Source organism: Bombina bombina, chromosome 1 (genome assembly GCF_027579735.1).
Source record: "Bombina bombina isolate aBomBom1 chromosome 1, aBomBom1.pri, whole genome shotgun sequence".
Taxonomy (NCBI): domain Eukaryota; kingdom Metazoa; phylum Chordata; class Amphibia; order Anura; family Bombinatoridae; genus Bombina; species Bombina bombina.
The window spans coordinates 245,022,484-245,040,326 of NC_069499.1; the positions used below are offsets into that span (position 1 = coordinate 245,022,484).

At 37.4% G+C, this 17,843-nt stretch overlaps 1 protein-coding gene across 1 annotated transcript in view; it reads left to right on the top strand.

Moving 5' to 3' along the window:
- The window catches only part of PLCB2 (phospholipase C beta 2), a 256,010-nt gene extending 238,445 nt beyond the window's left edge, over positions 1-17,565 (top strand). The window contains exon 32 of the mRNA XM_053697903.1: positions 16,324-17,565. Within this exon, the coding sequence (XP_053553878.1) occupies positions 16,324-16,653 (330 nt within the window). The 3' untranslated portion in view covers positions 16,654-17,565. The remainder of the gene's footprint in view (positions 1-16,323) is intronic.
- The last annotated feature ends 278 nt before the right edge of the window (positions 17,566-17,843 follow it).

The following is a 17,843-nucleotide window of genomic DNA, read 5'->3' on the forward strand; positions in this document are numbered from 1 at the left end:
ACCTAAGTTACAATTACACCTAACACTACACTATAATTAATTCCCTAAATTAACTACAATTAAATGCAATTATCTAAAGTACGAAAAACAAACAAACTCTAAATTACAGAAAATAATAAAATAATTACAATTTTTTAAACTAATTACACCTAATCTAATCCCCCTAATAAAATAAAAAAGCCCCCCAAAATAATAAAAAGCCCTACCCTATACTAAATTATAAATAGCCCTTAAAAGGGCCTTTTGTGGGACATTGCCCCAAAGTAATCAGCTCTTTTACCTGTAAAAAAAGTACAATACCCCCCAACATTAAAACCCACACCCAACGCTACTCTAAAACCCACCCAATACCCCCTTAGTAAAACCTAACACTAACCCCTTGAAGATCACCCTATCTTGAGGAGTCTTCACCCAACCAGGCCGACGTCCTCAACGAAGCCCGGGCGAAGTGGTCCTCCAGACGGGCAGAAGTCTTCATCCAAGCCGGGAAGAAGAGGTCCTCCAGACGGGCAGAAGTCTTCATCCAGATGGCATCTTCTATCTTCATCCATCCGGCGCGGAGCGGGTCTATCTTCAAGACATCTGACGCGGAGCATCCTGTTCTTTCGATGTCTCCTTACTAAATGACGGTTCCTTTAAGTGACGTCATCCAAGATGGCGTCCCTTCAATTCCGATTGGCTGATAGAATTCTATCAGCCAATCGGAATTAAGGTAGAAAAAATCGTATTGGCTGATGCAATCAACCAATAGGATTGAGCTCGCATTCTATTGGCTGATTGGAACAGCCAATAGAATGCCAGCTCAATCCTATTGGCTGATTGCATCAGCCAATAGGATTGAACTTCAATCCTATTGGCTGATTGCATCAGCCAATAGGATTTTTTCTACCTTAATTCCTATTGGCTGATAGAATTCTATCAGCCAATCGGAATTGAAGGGACGCCATCTTGGATGGCGTCACTTAAAGGAACCGTCATTTAGTAAGAAGACATCGAAAGAAGAGGATGCTCCACGTCCAAGATGGCGTCCCTTCAATTCCGATTGGCTGATAGAATTCTATCAGCCAATCGGAATAAAGGTAGAAAAAATCCTATTGGCTGATGCAATCAGCCAATAGGATTGAGCTTGCATTCTATTGGCTGATTGGAACAGCCAATAGAATGCCAACTCAATCCTATAGGTTGATTGCATCAGCCAATAGGATTGAACTTCAATCCTATTGGTTGATTGCATCAGCCAATAGGATTTTTTCTACCTTAATTCCGATTGGCTGATAGAATTCTATCAGCCAATCAGAATTGAAGGGACGCCATCTTGGATGACGTCACTTAAAGGAACCGTCATTTAGTAAGAAAACATCGAAAGAAGAGGATGCTCCGCGTCCGATGTCTTGAAGATGGACTCGCTCCGCGCCGGATGGATGAAGATAGAAGATGCCGTCTGGATGAAGACTTCTGCCCATCTGGAGGACCTCTTCTTCCCGGCTTCGTTGAGGACTTCGGCCCGGTTGGGTGAAGACTTCTCAAGGTAGGGTGATCTTCAAGGGGTTAGTGTTAGGTTTTATTAAGGGGGTATTGGGTGGGTTTTAGAGTAGGGTTGGGTGTGTGGGTTTTAATGTTGGGGGGGTATTGTACTTTTTTTTACAGGTAAAAGAGCTGATTACTTTGGGGCAATGCCCCGCAAAAGGCCCTTTTAAGAGCTATTTGTAATTTAGTATAGGGTAGGGCTTTTTATTATTTTGGGGGGCTTTTTTATTTTATTAGGGGGATTAGATTAGGTGTAATTAGTTTAAAAAATTTGTAATTATTTTATTATTTTCTGTAATTTAGTGGGGGTTTTTCGTACTTTAGATAATTGTATTTAATTGTAGTTAATTTAGGGAATTAATTTAATTTTAGTGTAGTGTTAGGTGTAATTGTAACTTAGGTTAGGTTTTATTTTACATGTAAATTTGTCTTTATTTTAACTAGGTAGTTATTAAATAGTTAATAACTATTTAATAACTATTCTACCTAGTTAAAATAAATACAAAGTTGCCTGTAAAATAAAAATAAATCCTAAGCTAGCTACAATGTAACTATTAGTTATATTGTAGCTATCTTAGGGTTTATTTTATAGGTAAGTATTTAGTTTTAAATAGGAATAATTTAGTTAATTGTAGTAATTTTATTTAGATTTATTTTAATTATATTTAAGTTAGGGGGTGTTAGGGTTAGACTTAGGTTTAGGGGTTAATACATTTAATATAGTTGCGGCGACGTTGGGGGCGGCAGATTAGGGGATAATAAATGTAGGAAGGTGTCGGCGATGTAAGGGATGGCAGATTAGGGGTTAATAAAATGTAACTAGTGTTTGCAATGCGGGAGTGCGGCGGTTTAGGGGTTAATATATTTTTTATAGTGGCGGCGATGTCCTGTTCGGCAGATTAGGGGTTAAAAAATTTATTTTAGTGTTTGCGATGTGGGGGGGCCTCGGTTTAGGGGTTAATAGGTAGTTTATGGGTGTTAGTGTACTTTTTAGCACTTTAGTTAAGAGTTTTATGCTACGGCGTTAGCCCATAAAACTCTTAACTACTGAGGCTTGACAGGAGAGGGTCTACCGCTCACTTTTTGGAAGACTCTTAATACCGGTGTTAGGCAAATCCCATTGAAAAAATTGGATACGCAATTGACGTAAGTGGATTCGCTGTATTTTCGAGTCTGGCCAAAAAAGTGAGCGGTGAGCCTGTCGTTTCAAGACTCGTAATAAAAGCGGGCGTTAAAAAGCAGCGTTGGGACCTCTCAAGACTTGTAATCTAGGTGTTAGTTTGCAATTGTTATCAGTTAAAGTCAGCAGATGCATTTTATGTAGACTTCATTTCGTTCTGAATGCAGATTTGTAGCAAAAACGCTTATATTAGTTTCCTTTTCATGAAACGAATATATAAACAAATGCACTAACTAATTTAAAGAAAACAAAGAAGTACTGACAAAATTCATCAGAATTAAAGGGATACTAAACCCAATTTTTTTCTTTCATGATTCAGATAGAGCATGCAATTTGAAGCAACTTTCTATTTTACTCCTATTATCAATTTTTCTTCGTTCTCTTGTTATCTTTATTTAAAAAGCAGGAATGCAAAGCTTTGGAGCCGGCCCATTTTTGGTTGAGAACCTGGTTATGCTTGCTTATTGGTGGCTTAAATGTAGCAACCAATAGGCAAGCGTTATCCAGGGTGCTGAATTTAAAATGGGTTGGCTCGTAAGCTTTACATTCCTGCTTCTTAAATAAAGATAGCAAGAGAATGAAGAAAATGTGATAATAGTAGTAAATTAGAAAGTTCCTTAAAATTGCATGCTTTATCTGAATTATGAAATAAAAAAATTGGGTTTAGTATCCCTTTAATTTCCGTTAAATTAGCTGTAAAGGGTTAAATACCTAAAGTGACATAATACTCATATGCTAAATCACTTGAAACTGATGCAGCATAACTGTAAAAAGCTGACAGGAAAATATCACCTGAGCATCTCTATGTAAAAAAGGAAGATATTTTACCTCACAACTTCCTCAGCTCAGCAGAGTAAGTCCTGTGTAAGAAATTATACTTCAGCTGCTGTCCAGCTGCAGCATCAACAGTGCTGAGGTCATAAACTGCTTTACTGTGATCTCATGAGATTTCACTTAACTCTCATGGGATTTCAAAGTAAACTTCCTTAAACTGAATAGGGAAATAACATGAGTGTGCATTAAGCATGCTCCCTTGCCTGTCCCGGGACAGGCACACTGATTTGCTGCTTAAAGTAATTTACAATGGGGTTTGAATACTTAGGACATTTTAATGTAAAATATCTTTCCTTTTTACATAGAGATGTTCAGGTGATATTTTCTAGTCAGCTTTTCACAGCTATGCTGCATCACTTTCAAGTGTTTCAACATTTGGGTATCATGGCCCTTTAACTCTAGTACACTGGATCCCAGGGTCTGCATTGACGGTGAAGGTCCTTTAGCACAGGCCCTGGGATCAGACACTCTAAGCCTTCTATTAGCCTGGCCCTGGGCGTATGCAGAAGGGTCAGGAACAGCACATTAGAGGTAAGTATAAGGCTACAGGTGAACATGTTTTTTTAAAATTACAAGATTTCTAACATTGAAACTATTGAGCCACTTAATTCTTGCAAAACTTTTCACTTTAAAACAGGTATGAATATCTATACTATAATTGCGTTTGTAACGCGTCCGTCACCGTCGTCAGTTACGCGTGCAGCCAAAAGAATGTAGGCTGCACACGCAGCCAAACAAAACATTTAACCAAAAAAGCTAACCGCCCGCACTAAATATTAACAAAAAACCTAACCGCCGAAAACAAAGTATTAACAAAACAAAAATGCCTGCACGAAGTATCAACAAAAAAACACCTAACCGTTCGCACAAAGTATTAACAAAAAAAAATAACCACACGCACAAAATAATAAAAAAAAAACCTAACCGCCTGCACGAAGTATTAACAAAAAAACATAAACGCCCGCACAAAGTATTAACAAAAAACACTTAACCGCCCGCATTAAGTATTAACAAAAAAATTCTAACCGCCCGCACAAAGTATTAACAAAACAAAACTAACCGCCTGCAAGAAATATTAACAAACACCTAACACAAAATGTACCTCTAAACCGGCAACACCCACATCGCAAAATAATAAAGTAATTAACGCCTAATTCACAAATAAAACTATTAACCCTTAAACCGCCAAACCCCCGCAATGCAAATTACATAATTACACTATTAACCCCTAAATCGCAAAAAACTCCAAAACGCCCACTACCTAATTACAATATTAACCCCTAAACCGCCAAACCCCCACAACGCAAAAAAAATCAATATTAACCCCAAAACAACTAATATTACAAAAATTAAAAAAATCTAACAAAAAAATCAAACACTAAAATTACAAACAAAAAAAATATCTAAAATTACAACAAAAAAAACGAAATTATCCAAAATATTTTTTTTTAAACCTAAACTAATACCCCTATAAAAACAAAACAAAAAAAACTACCAATACCTCTTAAAAGGGCTTTTTGTAGGGCATTGCCCTAAGTTAAACAGCTCTTTTACTTAATAAAAATTACAAAGTACCCCCTAACAGTTAAACCCCCCACCCAACCAACCCCCCAAAATAAAAAACGTAAGTCTAAAAAAACCTATCAGCTCTTTTGCTACCCATTAAAATAAGAAAGCCCTAATCTAAAAAAAAACCACTAACACTAAACTATCAATAACCCTTAAAGGGGCCTTTTGTAGGGCATTGCCCTAAAGTGATCAGCTCCTTTAACCTAAATAAAGTACTAATTTCCCACTAAAAATAAACCCCCCACACACACAACCCCCCAAAATAAAAAACCTACGTTTAACAAAACCTAAGCTACCCATTGCCCCTAAAGAGGCATCTGTATGGGCAATCAGCTCTTTTGCTGCCCATTAAAAAATAAAAAATCCCTAATCTAAAAAAAAAAAAACCCCAAAAAAATTAAACTCCGAAATAGGTACTCACAGTTCCTGAAGTCCGGCGGTGAAGGTCTTCTTCCAGGCAGCTCCAACTTCATCCAGCATGGGGACATCTTCTATCTTCATCTAGAGCAAAGGCAGCACCGAGCGGAGGTGACCGCAGAGCAGGACTGGTGGTCGAGTGGAGCAGGACCGGCGTGGAGGTTCCTCTTCATGCGGTTGCTGCCACACACTGAAGATTGAATGCAATGTACCCCAGTTATATTGGGGTACCTTGCATTCCTATTGGCTGAAATTTTGAAATCAGCCAATAGGATGAGAGCTACTGAAATCCTAGTGGCTGATTTGAACAGCCAATAGGATTTCAGTAGCTCTTATCCTATTGGCTGATTTCAAAATTTCAGCCAATAGGAATGCAAGGTACCTAAATGGGTTACCTTGCACTCAATATTCAGTATGCAGCGGCGACCGCATAGGATCCTCCAGGCCGGTCCTGCTCTGCGATCACCGGTGCAGCGCCTTCGCTCCGGATGAAGATAGAAGATGTCCCCGCACTGGTTGCAGATGTCACCACCTGGAAGAAGCCCTTCACCGCCGGACTTCAGGAACTGTGAGTACCTATTTCTAGGTTAGACTTAGGTTTATTTTTTATTTTTTGGGGTGTTTTTTTTTTTTTAGATTAGGGATTTTTTATTTTTTAATGGGCAGCAAAAGAGCTGATTGCCCTTTTAAGGGCAATGCCCATACAAATGCCCCTTAGGTTTTTTTAGACTTTGTAATTTTTTAAGGTAAAAGAGCTGTTTAACTTAGGGCAATGCCCTACAAAAGGCCCTTTTAAGGGCTATTGGTAGTTTATTGTTAGATTAGGGGGTGTTTTTATTTTGGGGGGGGGAGTTATTTTTATAGGGGTATTAGATAAGGTTTATTTTTTTTTATTTTTGATAATTTCGTTTATTTTTTCCAGTAATTTTAAATAGACTGCCTTAGTATGCTTTATAAAGCTAGACCATTGTATATAAAGTGCATCTAAAATGGAATCAGTGTGTTTTGTCTATGTACAAAAGTAATGTGCTTCACGGTGATGAGCAGTCACAATCATTTAAATAGAGCTTTCAACTTTGTTTAACAGTTAATATTATTATCATTTTGAGCACAATAATTGCCATGAATTTGTAATCTGAGCATGTTTCTGCCTTGTACTTGTCCTTGAAAGTATGGAGAGGGGTATTTCATTTTTGTTTGTGCACGTGCACTCTGCAATATTTTTTTAAACTCCCAAAATATATGGCCAGATTACGAGTTTTGCGTTCGGAGCTGTGCGGTGCTAACGAGCAGTTTTGTCTCACCGCTCACTTACCTGCAGCGCTGGTATTACAGGTTTTTACAAACCCGGCGTTAAAAGGCAAGAAGTGAGCGTAGAGCAAACATTTGCTCCATACCGCACTCCAATACCAGCGCTGCTTAAATCAGCGGTGAGCTAGTTGTACGTGCTCGTGCATGATTTCTCCATAGACATCAATGGGGAGAGCCGGCTGAGAAAAAGTCTAACACCTGCAAAAAAGCAGCGTAAAACTCAGTAACGCAGCCCCATTGATTCCTATGGGGAAACACATTTTAGGTTTACACCTAACACCCTAAAATGAACCCCGAGTCTAAACACCCCTAATCTTACATTTATTAACCCTTAATCTGCCGCCCCCGACATCGCAGACACCTGCATTATATTTATTAACCCCTAATCTGCTGCTCCGGACATTGCCATCACCTACATTATACTTATGAACCCCTAATCTGCTGCCCCCAGCATCGCCGACACCTACATTATATTTAGTAATCCCTAATCTCCCGCCCCCAATGTCACCGCAACCTACCTACACTTATTAACCCCTAAACTGCCGCCCCCGTCGCCGCCACTATATTAAATTTATTAACCCCTAAACCTAAGTCTAACCCTAACACCCCCTAATTGAAATATAATTTAAATAAATCTAAATAAAATTAATATCATTAACTACATTATTCCTATTTAAAACAAAATACTTACCTATAAAATAAACCCTAAGCTAGCTACAATATAACTAATAGTATCTAACTTAGGATTTATTTTTATTTTACAGGCAAGTTTGTATTTATTTTAACTAGGTAGAATAGTTATTAAATAGTTATTAACTATTTAATAACTACCTAGCTAAAATAAATACAAATTGACCTGTAAAATAAAACCTAACCTAAATTACAATAACACCTAACACTACACTATAATTAAATCAATTCCCTAAATGAAATACAATTAAATAAATTAAATTAGCTAAATCACAAAAAAACACTAAATTACAGAAAATAAAAAACAAATTACAGATCTTTAAACTCATTACACCTAATCTAATAGCCCTATCAAAATAAAAAAGCCCCCCCAAAATAAAAAAAACCCCTAGGCTAAACTAAACTACCAATAGCCCTTAAAAGGGCCTTTTGCGGGGCATTGCCTGAAAGAAATCAGCTCCTTTTCCTGTAAAAAAAAATACAAACACCCCCCCAACAGTAAAACCCACCACCCACACAACCAACCCCCCAAATAAAATACTATCTAAAAAAAACTAAGCTCCCCATTGCCCTAAAAAGGGCATTTGGATGGGCATTGCCCTTAAAAGGGCATTTAGCTCTATTGCGGCCCAAAGTCCCTAATCTAAAAAAATAAACCCAGCCAATACACCCTTAAAAAAATCCTAACCCCCGAAGATTCACTTACCGGGAGAAGTCTTCATCCAAGCGGCAAGATGTCCTCAACGAAGTGGTCCTCCAGACGGGCAAAAGTCTTCATCCAGACGGCATCTTCTATCTTCATCCTTCCGGCGCGGAGCGGGTCCATCTTCAAGACATCTGACGCGGAGACTTCTCCCGGTAAGTGAATCTTCGGGGGTTAGTGTTAGGATTTTTTTAATGGTGTATTCGTTGGGTTTATTTTTTAGATTAGGGACTTTGGGCCGCAATAGAGCTAAATGCCCTTTTAAGGGCAATGCCCATCCAAATGCCCTTTTCAGGGCAATGGGGAGCTTAGGTCTTTTTAGTTAGTATTTTATTTGGGGGGTTGGTTGTGTGGGTGGTGGGTTTTACTGTTGGGGGGTGTTTGTATTTTTTTTTACAGGAAAAAGAGCTGATTTCTTTGGGGCAATGCCCAACAAAAGGCCCTTTTAAGGGCTATTGGTAGTTTAGTTTAGGTTTTTTTATTTTTATTTTGGGGGGCTTTTTTATTTTGATAGGGCTATTAGATTAGGTGTAATTAGCTTAAAGATATGTAATTTGTTTTTTATTTTCTGTAATTTAGTGGGGGGGTTTTGTGATTTAGCTAATTTAATTTAATTTATTTAATTGTATTTAATTTAATTTAGGGAATTTATTTAATTGTAGTGTAGTGTTAGGTGTTATTGTATTTAGGTTAGGTTTTATTTTACAGGTCAATTTGTATTTATTTTAGCTAGGTAGTTATTAAATAGTTAATAACTATTTAATAACTATTCTACCTAGTTAAAATAAATACAAACTTGCCTGTGAAATAAAATAACCCCTAAGATAGCTACAATGTAACTATTAGTAGCTAGCTTAGGGTTTATTTTATAGGTAAGTATTTCGTTTTAAATAGGAATAATGCAGTTAATGATAGTAATTTTATTTAGATTTATTTAAATTATATTTAAATTAGGGGGTGTTAGGGTTAGACTTAGGTTTAGGGGTTAATAAATTTAATATAGCGGCGGTGACGTTGGGGGCGGCAGATTAGGGGTTATTAAGTATAATGTAGGTGGCGGCGATGTTAGGGACGGCAGATTAGGGGTTAATAATATTTAACTAGTGTTTGCGAGGCGGGAGTTCGGCGGTTTAGGGGTTAATATGTTTATTCTAGTGGTGCCGATGTCCGGTGCAGCAGATTAGGGGTTAAAAATGTTATTATATTGTTTGCGATGCGGGAGGGCCTCGGTTTAGGGGTTAGGTAGTTTATGGGTGTTAGTGTACTTTTTAGCACTTTAGTTATGAGTTTTATGCTACAGCGTTGTAGTATAAAACTCATAACTACTGACTTTAAAATGCGTTACGGATCTTGGAGGTAGAGGGTGTACCGCTCAATTTTTGGCCTCCCAGGACAGACTCGTAATACCGGCGCTATGGAAGTCCCATAGAAAAAAGGCTTTTACGAAGTTTATGTAAGTCGGTTTGCGGTAAGGCCAAAAAAGTGTGTGGGGCCCCTAAACCTGCAAGACTTGTAATAGCAGCGGTAGTAAAAAGCAGCGTTAGGACCTATTAACGCTGCTTTTTTACCTTAACGCACAACTCGTAATCTAGCCGATAGTTTTTAGTGAAAAAATAATTGTGACCTTATGATCGTGTTTGTGCTACTTGCCCTGACAATAGTGCTTCACTTGTAATCTAGGCCTGAATACATTTTGTGCCCCACTTTTAATTATGGATGCCATTGTGGATTGCCATTTTGGGACCTAGGTTTTACTTTAGGTATATGAAAGAGAGGTGCTGCACATTTGCAAACACACCTAGAAAAGTTAACTCTAGCTCTGAACTTTTCTACATTTGTCTAGCATTAAAGGGACATTAAACACTTTGAGATGGTAATATAAAATGATAAATTGTATATAATAAAACAACTCTGCAATATACTTTAATTATTTATTTTGTCCTCTTTGTCTGTAATTCCATTCTGAAATTGTGAGCTTTTCAGTTCCTGTTAGAAATGGAAGTGCAGAACACTGTTAAATCCAGCACAACCATTGGCTGCACACTCTAGTGACCTATTTATAACTGACCCTAATTGGCCACAGCAGAGAAGGTAACACAAGTTACAACATGGCAGCTCCCAGTGGTTTATAGACACTAAAACTTTACACTTATTTTGTCACTTTTTAAACAACTAATGAAACTTTAAAAAATACATCTACATGTTAGTCATGGACTAATCTTTTCTTTGAATGCATCATTCTATCTAGCATGTATTTAGTGTTTAATGTCCCTTTAAGGAGTTGGCTGACCCTTTATTCCGTGCCTGTTTTTGCTTTGGTTGCTGTTCCCTGCTCTGTTTGTGTTCATTTGCAAGCACACATCAGCACTGGAATACAGTTAAATCTACATTTCAACATGGTGACACCCATGATTAGAGAGAGGCAAGGAATAACCCCAGTAATATGCTTATAAAACATATTAACCCAATTAAAGGGCCAGTAAACATAGAAAATAATGTTATATAATTCTGCACATAGTGCAGAATTATATAACATTATATTAGTGCTAGATTTATAGAACCTAATATTGCCGGTGAATTTGTTATAAAAAAAGAGTGTTTTCCAGACCCGCTCTCTGTGCTCTACTGAGCGGGTCTGTTTTGTACACTGAGCGCATCTGGCCAGCTGTCTAGTCACAGCCTGGCCTGACCGCTGTCAGACAGAGCAGGAGCGAGCTGCACTGAGTGTAATGGCGCGGTCGGGCCGGGCTGTGACTAGACAGCTGGCCAGATGCGCTCAGTGTAAAAAACAGACCCACTCAGTAGAGCACAGAGAGCGGATCTGGAAAACACTCTTTTTTTTATAACAATTCACCGGCAATATTAGGTTCTATAAATCTAGCACTAATATAATGTTATATAATTATGCACTATGTGCAGAATTATATAACATTATTTTCTATGTTTACTGGCCCTTTAACACAATTTTAAACAACATTCCAATTTACTTATATTATCTCATTTGCTTCATTCTTCATTCTTTGTTAAAGAAAGAAAAATGCATATGGGTGAGCCAATGACACGGGGCATCTATGTGCAGCCACCAATTAGCAGCTACTGAGCCTATTTAGATATGCTTTTCAACAAAGGGTATCAAGCGAATGAAGCAAATTAGATAATGTAAGTAAATTGGAAAGCTATTTAAAACTGCATGCACTTTCTAAATCATGAAAGAAAAAATGTGGGTTTCATGTTCTGTAAAGGTTTCATCCTCTCATGTTCCTCTCAGGATTGCCTATCCTGTCAATCATAATTTATGTGGGTGTAAACATAATTAATGTGTTCTTCTATTACTTATCAAATGGACTGAGGCCATGTTGCAGGTCTATCTGGCAACAACATGGTTAAATTTGGCCTTCTTCATTGCTTTTATATTTAACAGTTTCCATTTCCTGCTAAGGATTCCTCTGTCAGCTTTTCAGTGATTTATAATAATCATTAGATGTTCTGCGCTTATGCCGTGAAGGAACCATAAATATGTGTATCCTCTGATGATGATGAAGTTCCTTTATTTACAGATATTTTAAGATTCAATCTGCTAGTGACACCTGGTCATGCACTGGATGCAATGAGGATATGACTCAGTCTATAGAATTATTCCTCTTCATTTAGTTTAGGCTTCATCAATTATACTTGTCTCTACATCACTGGGCAGCGTAACAGCTGATGATCTATGGTATTTATCTCATGTATGTATTAAACACATTTTACTGACAATATGTGGCCTATTTATCATGATGCGAGCGGACATGATCGGATATCTGCCGCCTCAGAGCAGGCAGACAGGTTATGGAGCACCGGTCTTCATAACTTGTGTTTCCATACGGAACTTGATAAATTGGTCCCTATGACTAAAATAGTATATTTCTTTATATTTGCTTGCCTTTGGTCAGTGCAGCTTTCCCATTTTGTAAAATAAGTTTATACCAAAACAAAGATAAACGCCACAACTATACTAAAATGTTTAACCCCTATCTCGCCACTCCCGGACCCCGCTGCAACTTTAATAAAGTTTCATAACCCTTATCTCGCCGCTCCCCGACACCACCGCAACCTAAATAAAATTTATTAACCCCTGTCCCACTGCTAAACCTCTGGCCACCCACATCACTACCATTAACTAAACCTATTAACCCATAAACTGCCAGCCCCCCACATCGCCATAAACTAAATTAAGCTATTAACCCCTAAACCTAACAACCCGCTAACTTTACATTCAAATCTTAAAATAAATTTAAACTTACCTGTAGAATTAAAATTAACTAATTCTAAACTATTAATTAACCTACCCTAACTATTATACTTAAATTGCATGAAACTACCAATTAAATTAACTATATTACATATTAAAAAATCCTAACCCTACTCAAATTATTTAAATATACTATTAAACATTACTAAATTACCAAAAAAAATAAACGCTAAGTTTCAAAAAATAAAAAACGCTAAGTTTCAAAAAATAAAAAACACTAAATTACGAGAAAAAAACAACCACATTTCAAGAATAAAAAAGAATTACACCTAATCTAATAGCCCTATCAAAATAAAAAAGCCCCCCAAAATAAAAAAACCCTAGCCTACATTAAACTACCAATTGGAACAGCCAATAGGATTTTTGCATCTCTAATCCTATTGGCTGATTGGAACCTTTCACTCGCATTCAAGTTCCAGTTTACGGCGGAGACCATATTGAAGAGGAGCTCCGCGCCGGATGTCTTCAGGATGGACCCGCTCTGCGCCGGATGGATGAAGACTTCATCAGATGGATGAAGATGGAAGCGGTCGCCTGGATGAAGACTTCTTGCCGGCTGGATGGATCCTTCAAGCGGAACTTCAAAAACTGTAAGTGGATCATCGTGGGTTAGTGTTAGTTTTTTTTTTTAAAGGGACACTGAACCCAATTTTTTTTTCTTTTGTGATTCAGATAGAGCATTTTAAGCAGCTTTCTAATTTACTCCTATTATCAAATTTTCTTCATTCTCTTGGTATGTTTATTTGAAAAGCAAGAATGTAAGTTTGGATGCCGGCAAATTTTTGGTGAACAAACTGGGTTGTCCTTACTAATTTGACAGCACCAATAAACAAGTGCTGTACATGGTCTGAAACAAAAAATAGCTGGCTCCTTAGCTTAGATTCCTTCTTTTTCAAATAAAGATAGCAAAAGAAAGAAGAAAAAATGATAATAGGAGTAAATTAGAAAGTTGCTTAAAATTGCATGCTCTATCTGAATCATGAAAGAAAATAAATTGGGTTCAGTGTCCCTTTAAGGGTTTTTGGGTGGGTTTTATTTTTAGAGTAGGGTCTGGGCAGGTAAAAGATGGGGCGCTTAGTTTTTTTTAGATAGGGTTTTTATTTGGGGGGTTTGGTTGGGTGGGTGGTGGGTTTTACTGTTGGAGGCTTTGTTATTTTTTTACAGGTAAAAGAGCTGATTTCTTTGGGGCAATGCCCCGCAAAAGGCCCATTTAAGGGCCATTGGTAATTTATTGTAGGCTAGGGTTTTTTATTTTGGGGGGGCTTTTTAATTTTGATAGGGCTATTAGATTAGGTGTAATTCTTTTTTATTTTTGATAATGTGGTTTGTTTTTTCTCGTAATTTAGTGTTTTTAATTTTTGTAACTTAGCGTTTATTTTTTTTTTGTAATTTAGTAATGTTTAATATTATATTTAAATAATTTGAGTAGGGTTAGGGTTTTTTAATATTTAATATAGTTAATTTAATTGGTAGTTTAATGTAATTTTAGTATAATTGTTAGGGTAGGTTAATTAATAGTTTAGAATTAGTTTATTTTAATTCTACAGGTAAGTTTAAATTTATTTGAAGATGGGGATGTTGTAATTTTAATGTAAAGTTAGCGGGTTGTTAGGTTTAGGGGTTAATAGCTTAATTTATTTTATGGCGATGTGGGGGGCTGGCGGTTTAGGGGTCAATAGATTTAGTTAATGGTAGTGATGTGGGAGGCCAGAGGTTTAGTGGTTAATACGTTTATTTAGGTTGCGGCGGGGTCGGGGAGCGGCGGAATAGGGGTTAATACTTTTATTTAGGTTGCGGCGATGTCGGGGGCGGCAGATTAGGGGTGTTTAGACTCAGGGTTCATGTTAGGGTGTTAGGTATAAACGTAACTGGTTTTCTACCATAGAAATCAATGGGATATCTGGCAGCATCGAACATAAGCTTTCGCTGCTTTCAGTCTCCCATTGATTCCTATGGCATCCGCGGCCTACAGGGTGGCGGATTGAAAACCAGGTACGCTGGGCCGAAATAGCCGTGAGAGTACCTGTTAACTATTTGATAACTTTTAAAAAGTGCCAAATAGTGCCGAATGTGTATTCGGAACATCTGTAATGACGTAAGCATCAATCTTTGTCGGAATGAGACCGGCGGATCGTATGTTACGTCACACATTTCAACTTTTGCCGGTCTGTAGTCTTTGATAACTAAGGCGGATCAAGATAGCCATAATTATGCTGTGGAATTCCAGCGTATTATATCCCCCATGGAGAGTGTTTGTGTGTGCAGGCAAACAAACCTGCTGTTGTAAAATAAAATAAAGCTATATATTTATTATTAAGTGTGCTAATAGTATTGTTAGATATTCATTGCCACAAACTGAAAAATTTACATTAAATGAGGAGACAATCTTTCTTTACCACAAATACAATTGCATTTTATCCATAGTACATCAAATAACATGGAATTATGTAGACAAACTCTTTTTCTTTTTCATGTTAACTTTAACCCCTTTTGTGCCAGATACAGCTATAGCGCATACTGTAGCAATGGTTGACTACCTCCTTTCACATGTAAGTGCGTGGCTTTATTGGCTTATCAACTAGGGTTGGAACGGAATTATCCCTTTTTTGGGGGCTGGTCCCACTATACCCAGAAAATACAAAAAGTTCTCAAGTAGAGGTGCAGTATTGCGTGGTGAAATTCAGCATTGCAGAAGTGCTCTCTTATGCAATCCCGCAAGAGTAGGGTCTGTTAATCAGCTAGAACACATTTGGTGGTGGAGAGCATAAGAAGCAGAAACTACTTCTTAAACTTATGGCTGCCGGCTTGCTCATGGGAGCCTCCCCTCAAAGCCTCTGAACCTGCAATTGCAGCTTAATGAATTTACCAGAAATATCCCTTTTAAGTATTACTCATGTGTGCTTGCAGGACCTGGCTCTTAGCAAGTATCGTAGTATAACAATATTGCACTTGAACTAAATATTTAGCTAGATTACAAGTGGAGCGCTAATTTATCGCATGCCTGCAAACGGCATTTTCCCAGCCGATAAATAACTATTACAAGTGGCTGGTTATTGCTACCACAATGTGTGTCATGTCATGAGAACTAGGCTCCCATCGGAGCCTATGGAAGCGCGCTCGCGTGAGCGCAATGCTTCCCAGCAATGCAAACACTAGCTTGTGTTCGCATTGCTGTCAACTTGCAATACCAGCACACATTAGCGTGCTCTGGTATTACTCAGTAGAGCGCTAATATCACTTTAGCGAAAGCGATATTTAGCGCTCCACTTGTAATCTAGCCCTTAGCCTTTCACCAGCCTTATGTCTGGGAACTACAGTTCCCTGAATTCTGTTCTGAAATTTAAGGGCAAGAGCATGCTGCATGACTAGGCAGAGGAGAGAACTCAGTATACCTTGCTGCAAGGAAAAGTGCATTTGTGGACATGTGGTTTTGCATCAGGTTGGTAGTGGAGGAAAACAGCAATCATTAAGCATTGGAGTGGAGGTAAGAAGAAAGTCAAATGTGGAATTGATAAACACTGACTGTATACAACTATTGTTCAAAATCTTGTCACTATCTTAAAAAGAAGATAGTTGTAATGGCAGCCAGATTTTACACGTATTAAATAATACAAAAGCACAATATTAAGTAATCCTGAAGAAACCTTTAGCCATACATTAGGACTTGCAGAATCCTTTAATGGTTAGAAATGTAAATCGATCTTAAAAGTTGAAGGCAGACTGATACACTTGTACTGAGTTAATTTTATTTTGCCTTTTGATTGTATAATTGACATATTTTATTATTTGTATTTTGATTAGACTCAAAAGGAATTGCACAATGAATATCAAGAGAAGCTGAAGGCTTTAGCCTCCGAGGTTCAAGACCTGGTTTATAATTGCATGGTGACGTTGTTTCCTGTGGAGGCTAAAATTGTTCAAAAGGAGCCAAAAAACTGTACAAATGTGTGGGAAGCAATGCTAAAAAAAGCTGACAATGGAACATCCTCAAACAGTCAAGTTAACCAGGCAGATACAGAAGGAAATATTATGGCTCTGGAAGATCCGGCTCCAAGTAACATATCTGCCACTATAGCCCTAGAACGAGAGGCAAATGACAGTCCTTCTTCTGACGTGACGCCTACAAATTAAGACTTGGTAAAGGTGCAAGAAAAGAATGAAGACTTGCTGCATTACACTTTTAAAATATGACCTTTTTATCACCTCTGATGAACTCCATATTATTACAAAGACTGTTTGCTTTATAAAAAAAAAAGACATTATTAGGATCCAATAGCAACTTTACACCATAATGTTTTATATATTCCTGTTACTCAATTATTGATGACACAGGCAAGCTATTTGGATATTGCTACTCACCTGTAACCCAAATGACATTAAGTAGGCTGATATGCACTGTTTTATAATCATCATTTTGAGAAGCATCCTGGACCCATATCAGTATGTAATATCAGCAGAGGGTTCCACAGTTAAGATATATTATTGAAGTTATGTGAGATCATACTCCAGCCATCACTGACAACAGCGGTATAGCCAGGTTCCAAAAGGATCCAAAGGTTAGAGCTCAGCCAAATACTTCCCTTGTCTTGTCTTCATTCTTGTATTTGCTGTTCCACAGACAGTGATTGTACACTAGTAAAGCATTAAGTTACTCACAAACATCACATTCAGCCTCTAATAGCCCTGAATGACAAACTAGTGGCTCTTGTCATAGAGTGCCCAAGAGGGACTAGAATTTTACTGCATCCCAATTTGATCTTTTCATTCTTTAGTCATTGTGACTAAACAATGCTCAAGAAGATTGTTCAATTCAAGTTAAAGGGACAGTCTAGTCAAAATTAAACTTTCATGATTTAGAAAGAGCATGCAATTTTAAACAACTTTCCAATTTACTTCTATTATCTAATTTGCTCAATTCTTTAGGTATCCTTTGTTGAAGAAATAGCAATGCACATGTGTGAGCCAATCACACAAGGCCTTTATGTGCAGCAACCAATCAGCAACTACTGAGCATATCTAGATATGCTTTTCAGCAAGTGATATCAAGAGAATGAAGAAAATTAGGTAATAGAAGTAAATTAGAAAGGTGTTTAAAATGACATGCTCTTTCTAAATCATGAAAGAAAAAAATTGGGTATCATGACCCTTTAATAATGATACCTTATGGCAGGTCTTTCTACTCTGGGTCTCGTAATGACACTATAAATAGTCATAAACATGGTATTGTAATGGCATAATAATGTATTTTAGATACCTTTATAATATATTTTGCAGTTTACTATATGTTAAACAATGTTTTTGTTATTTTTAAGCAGTCTCAC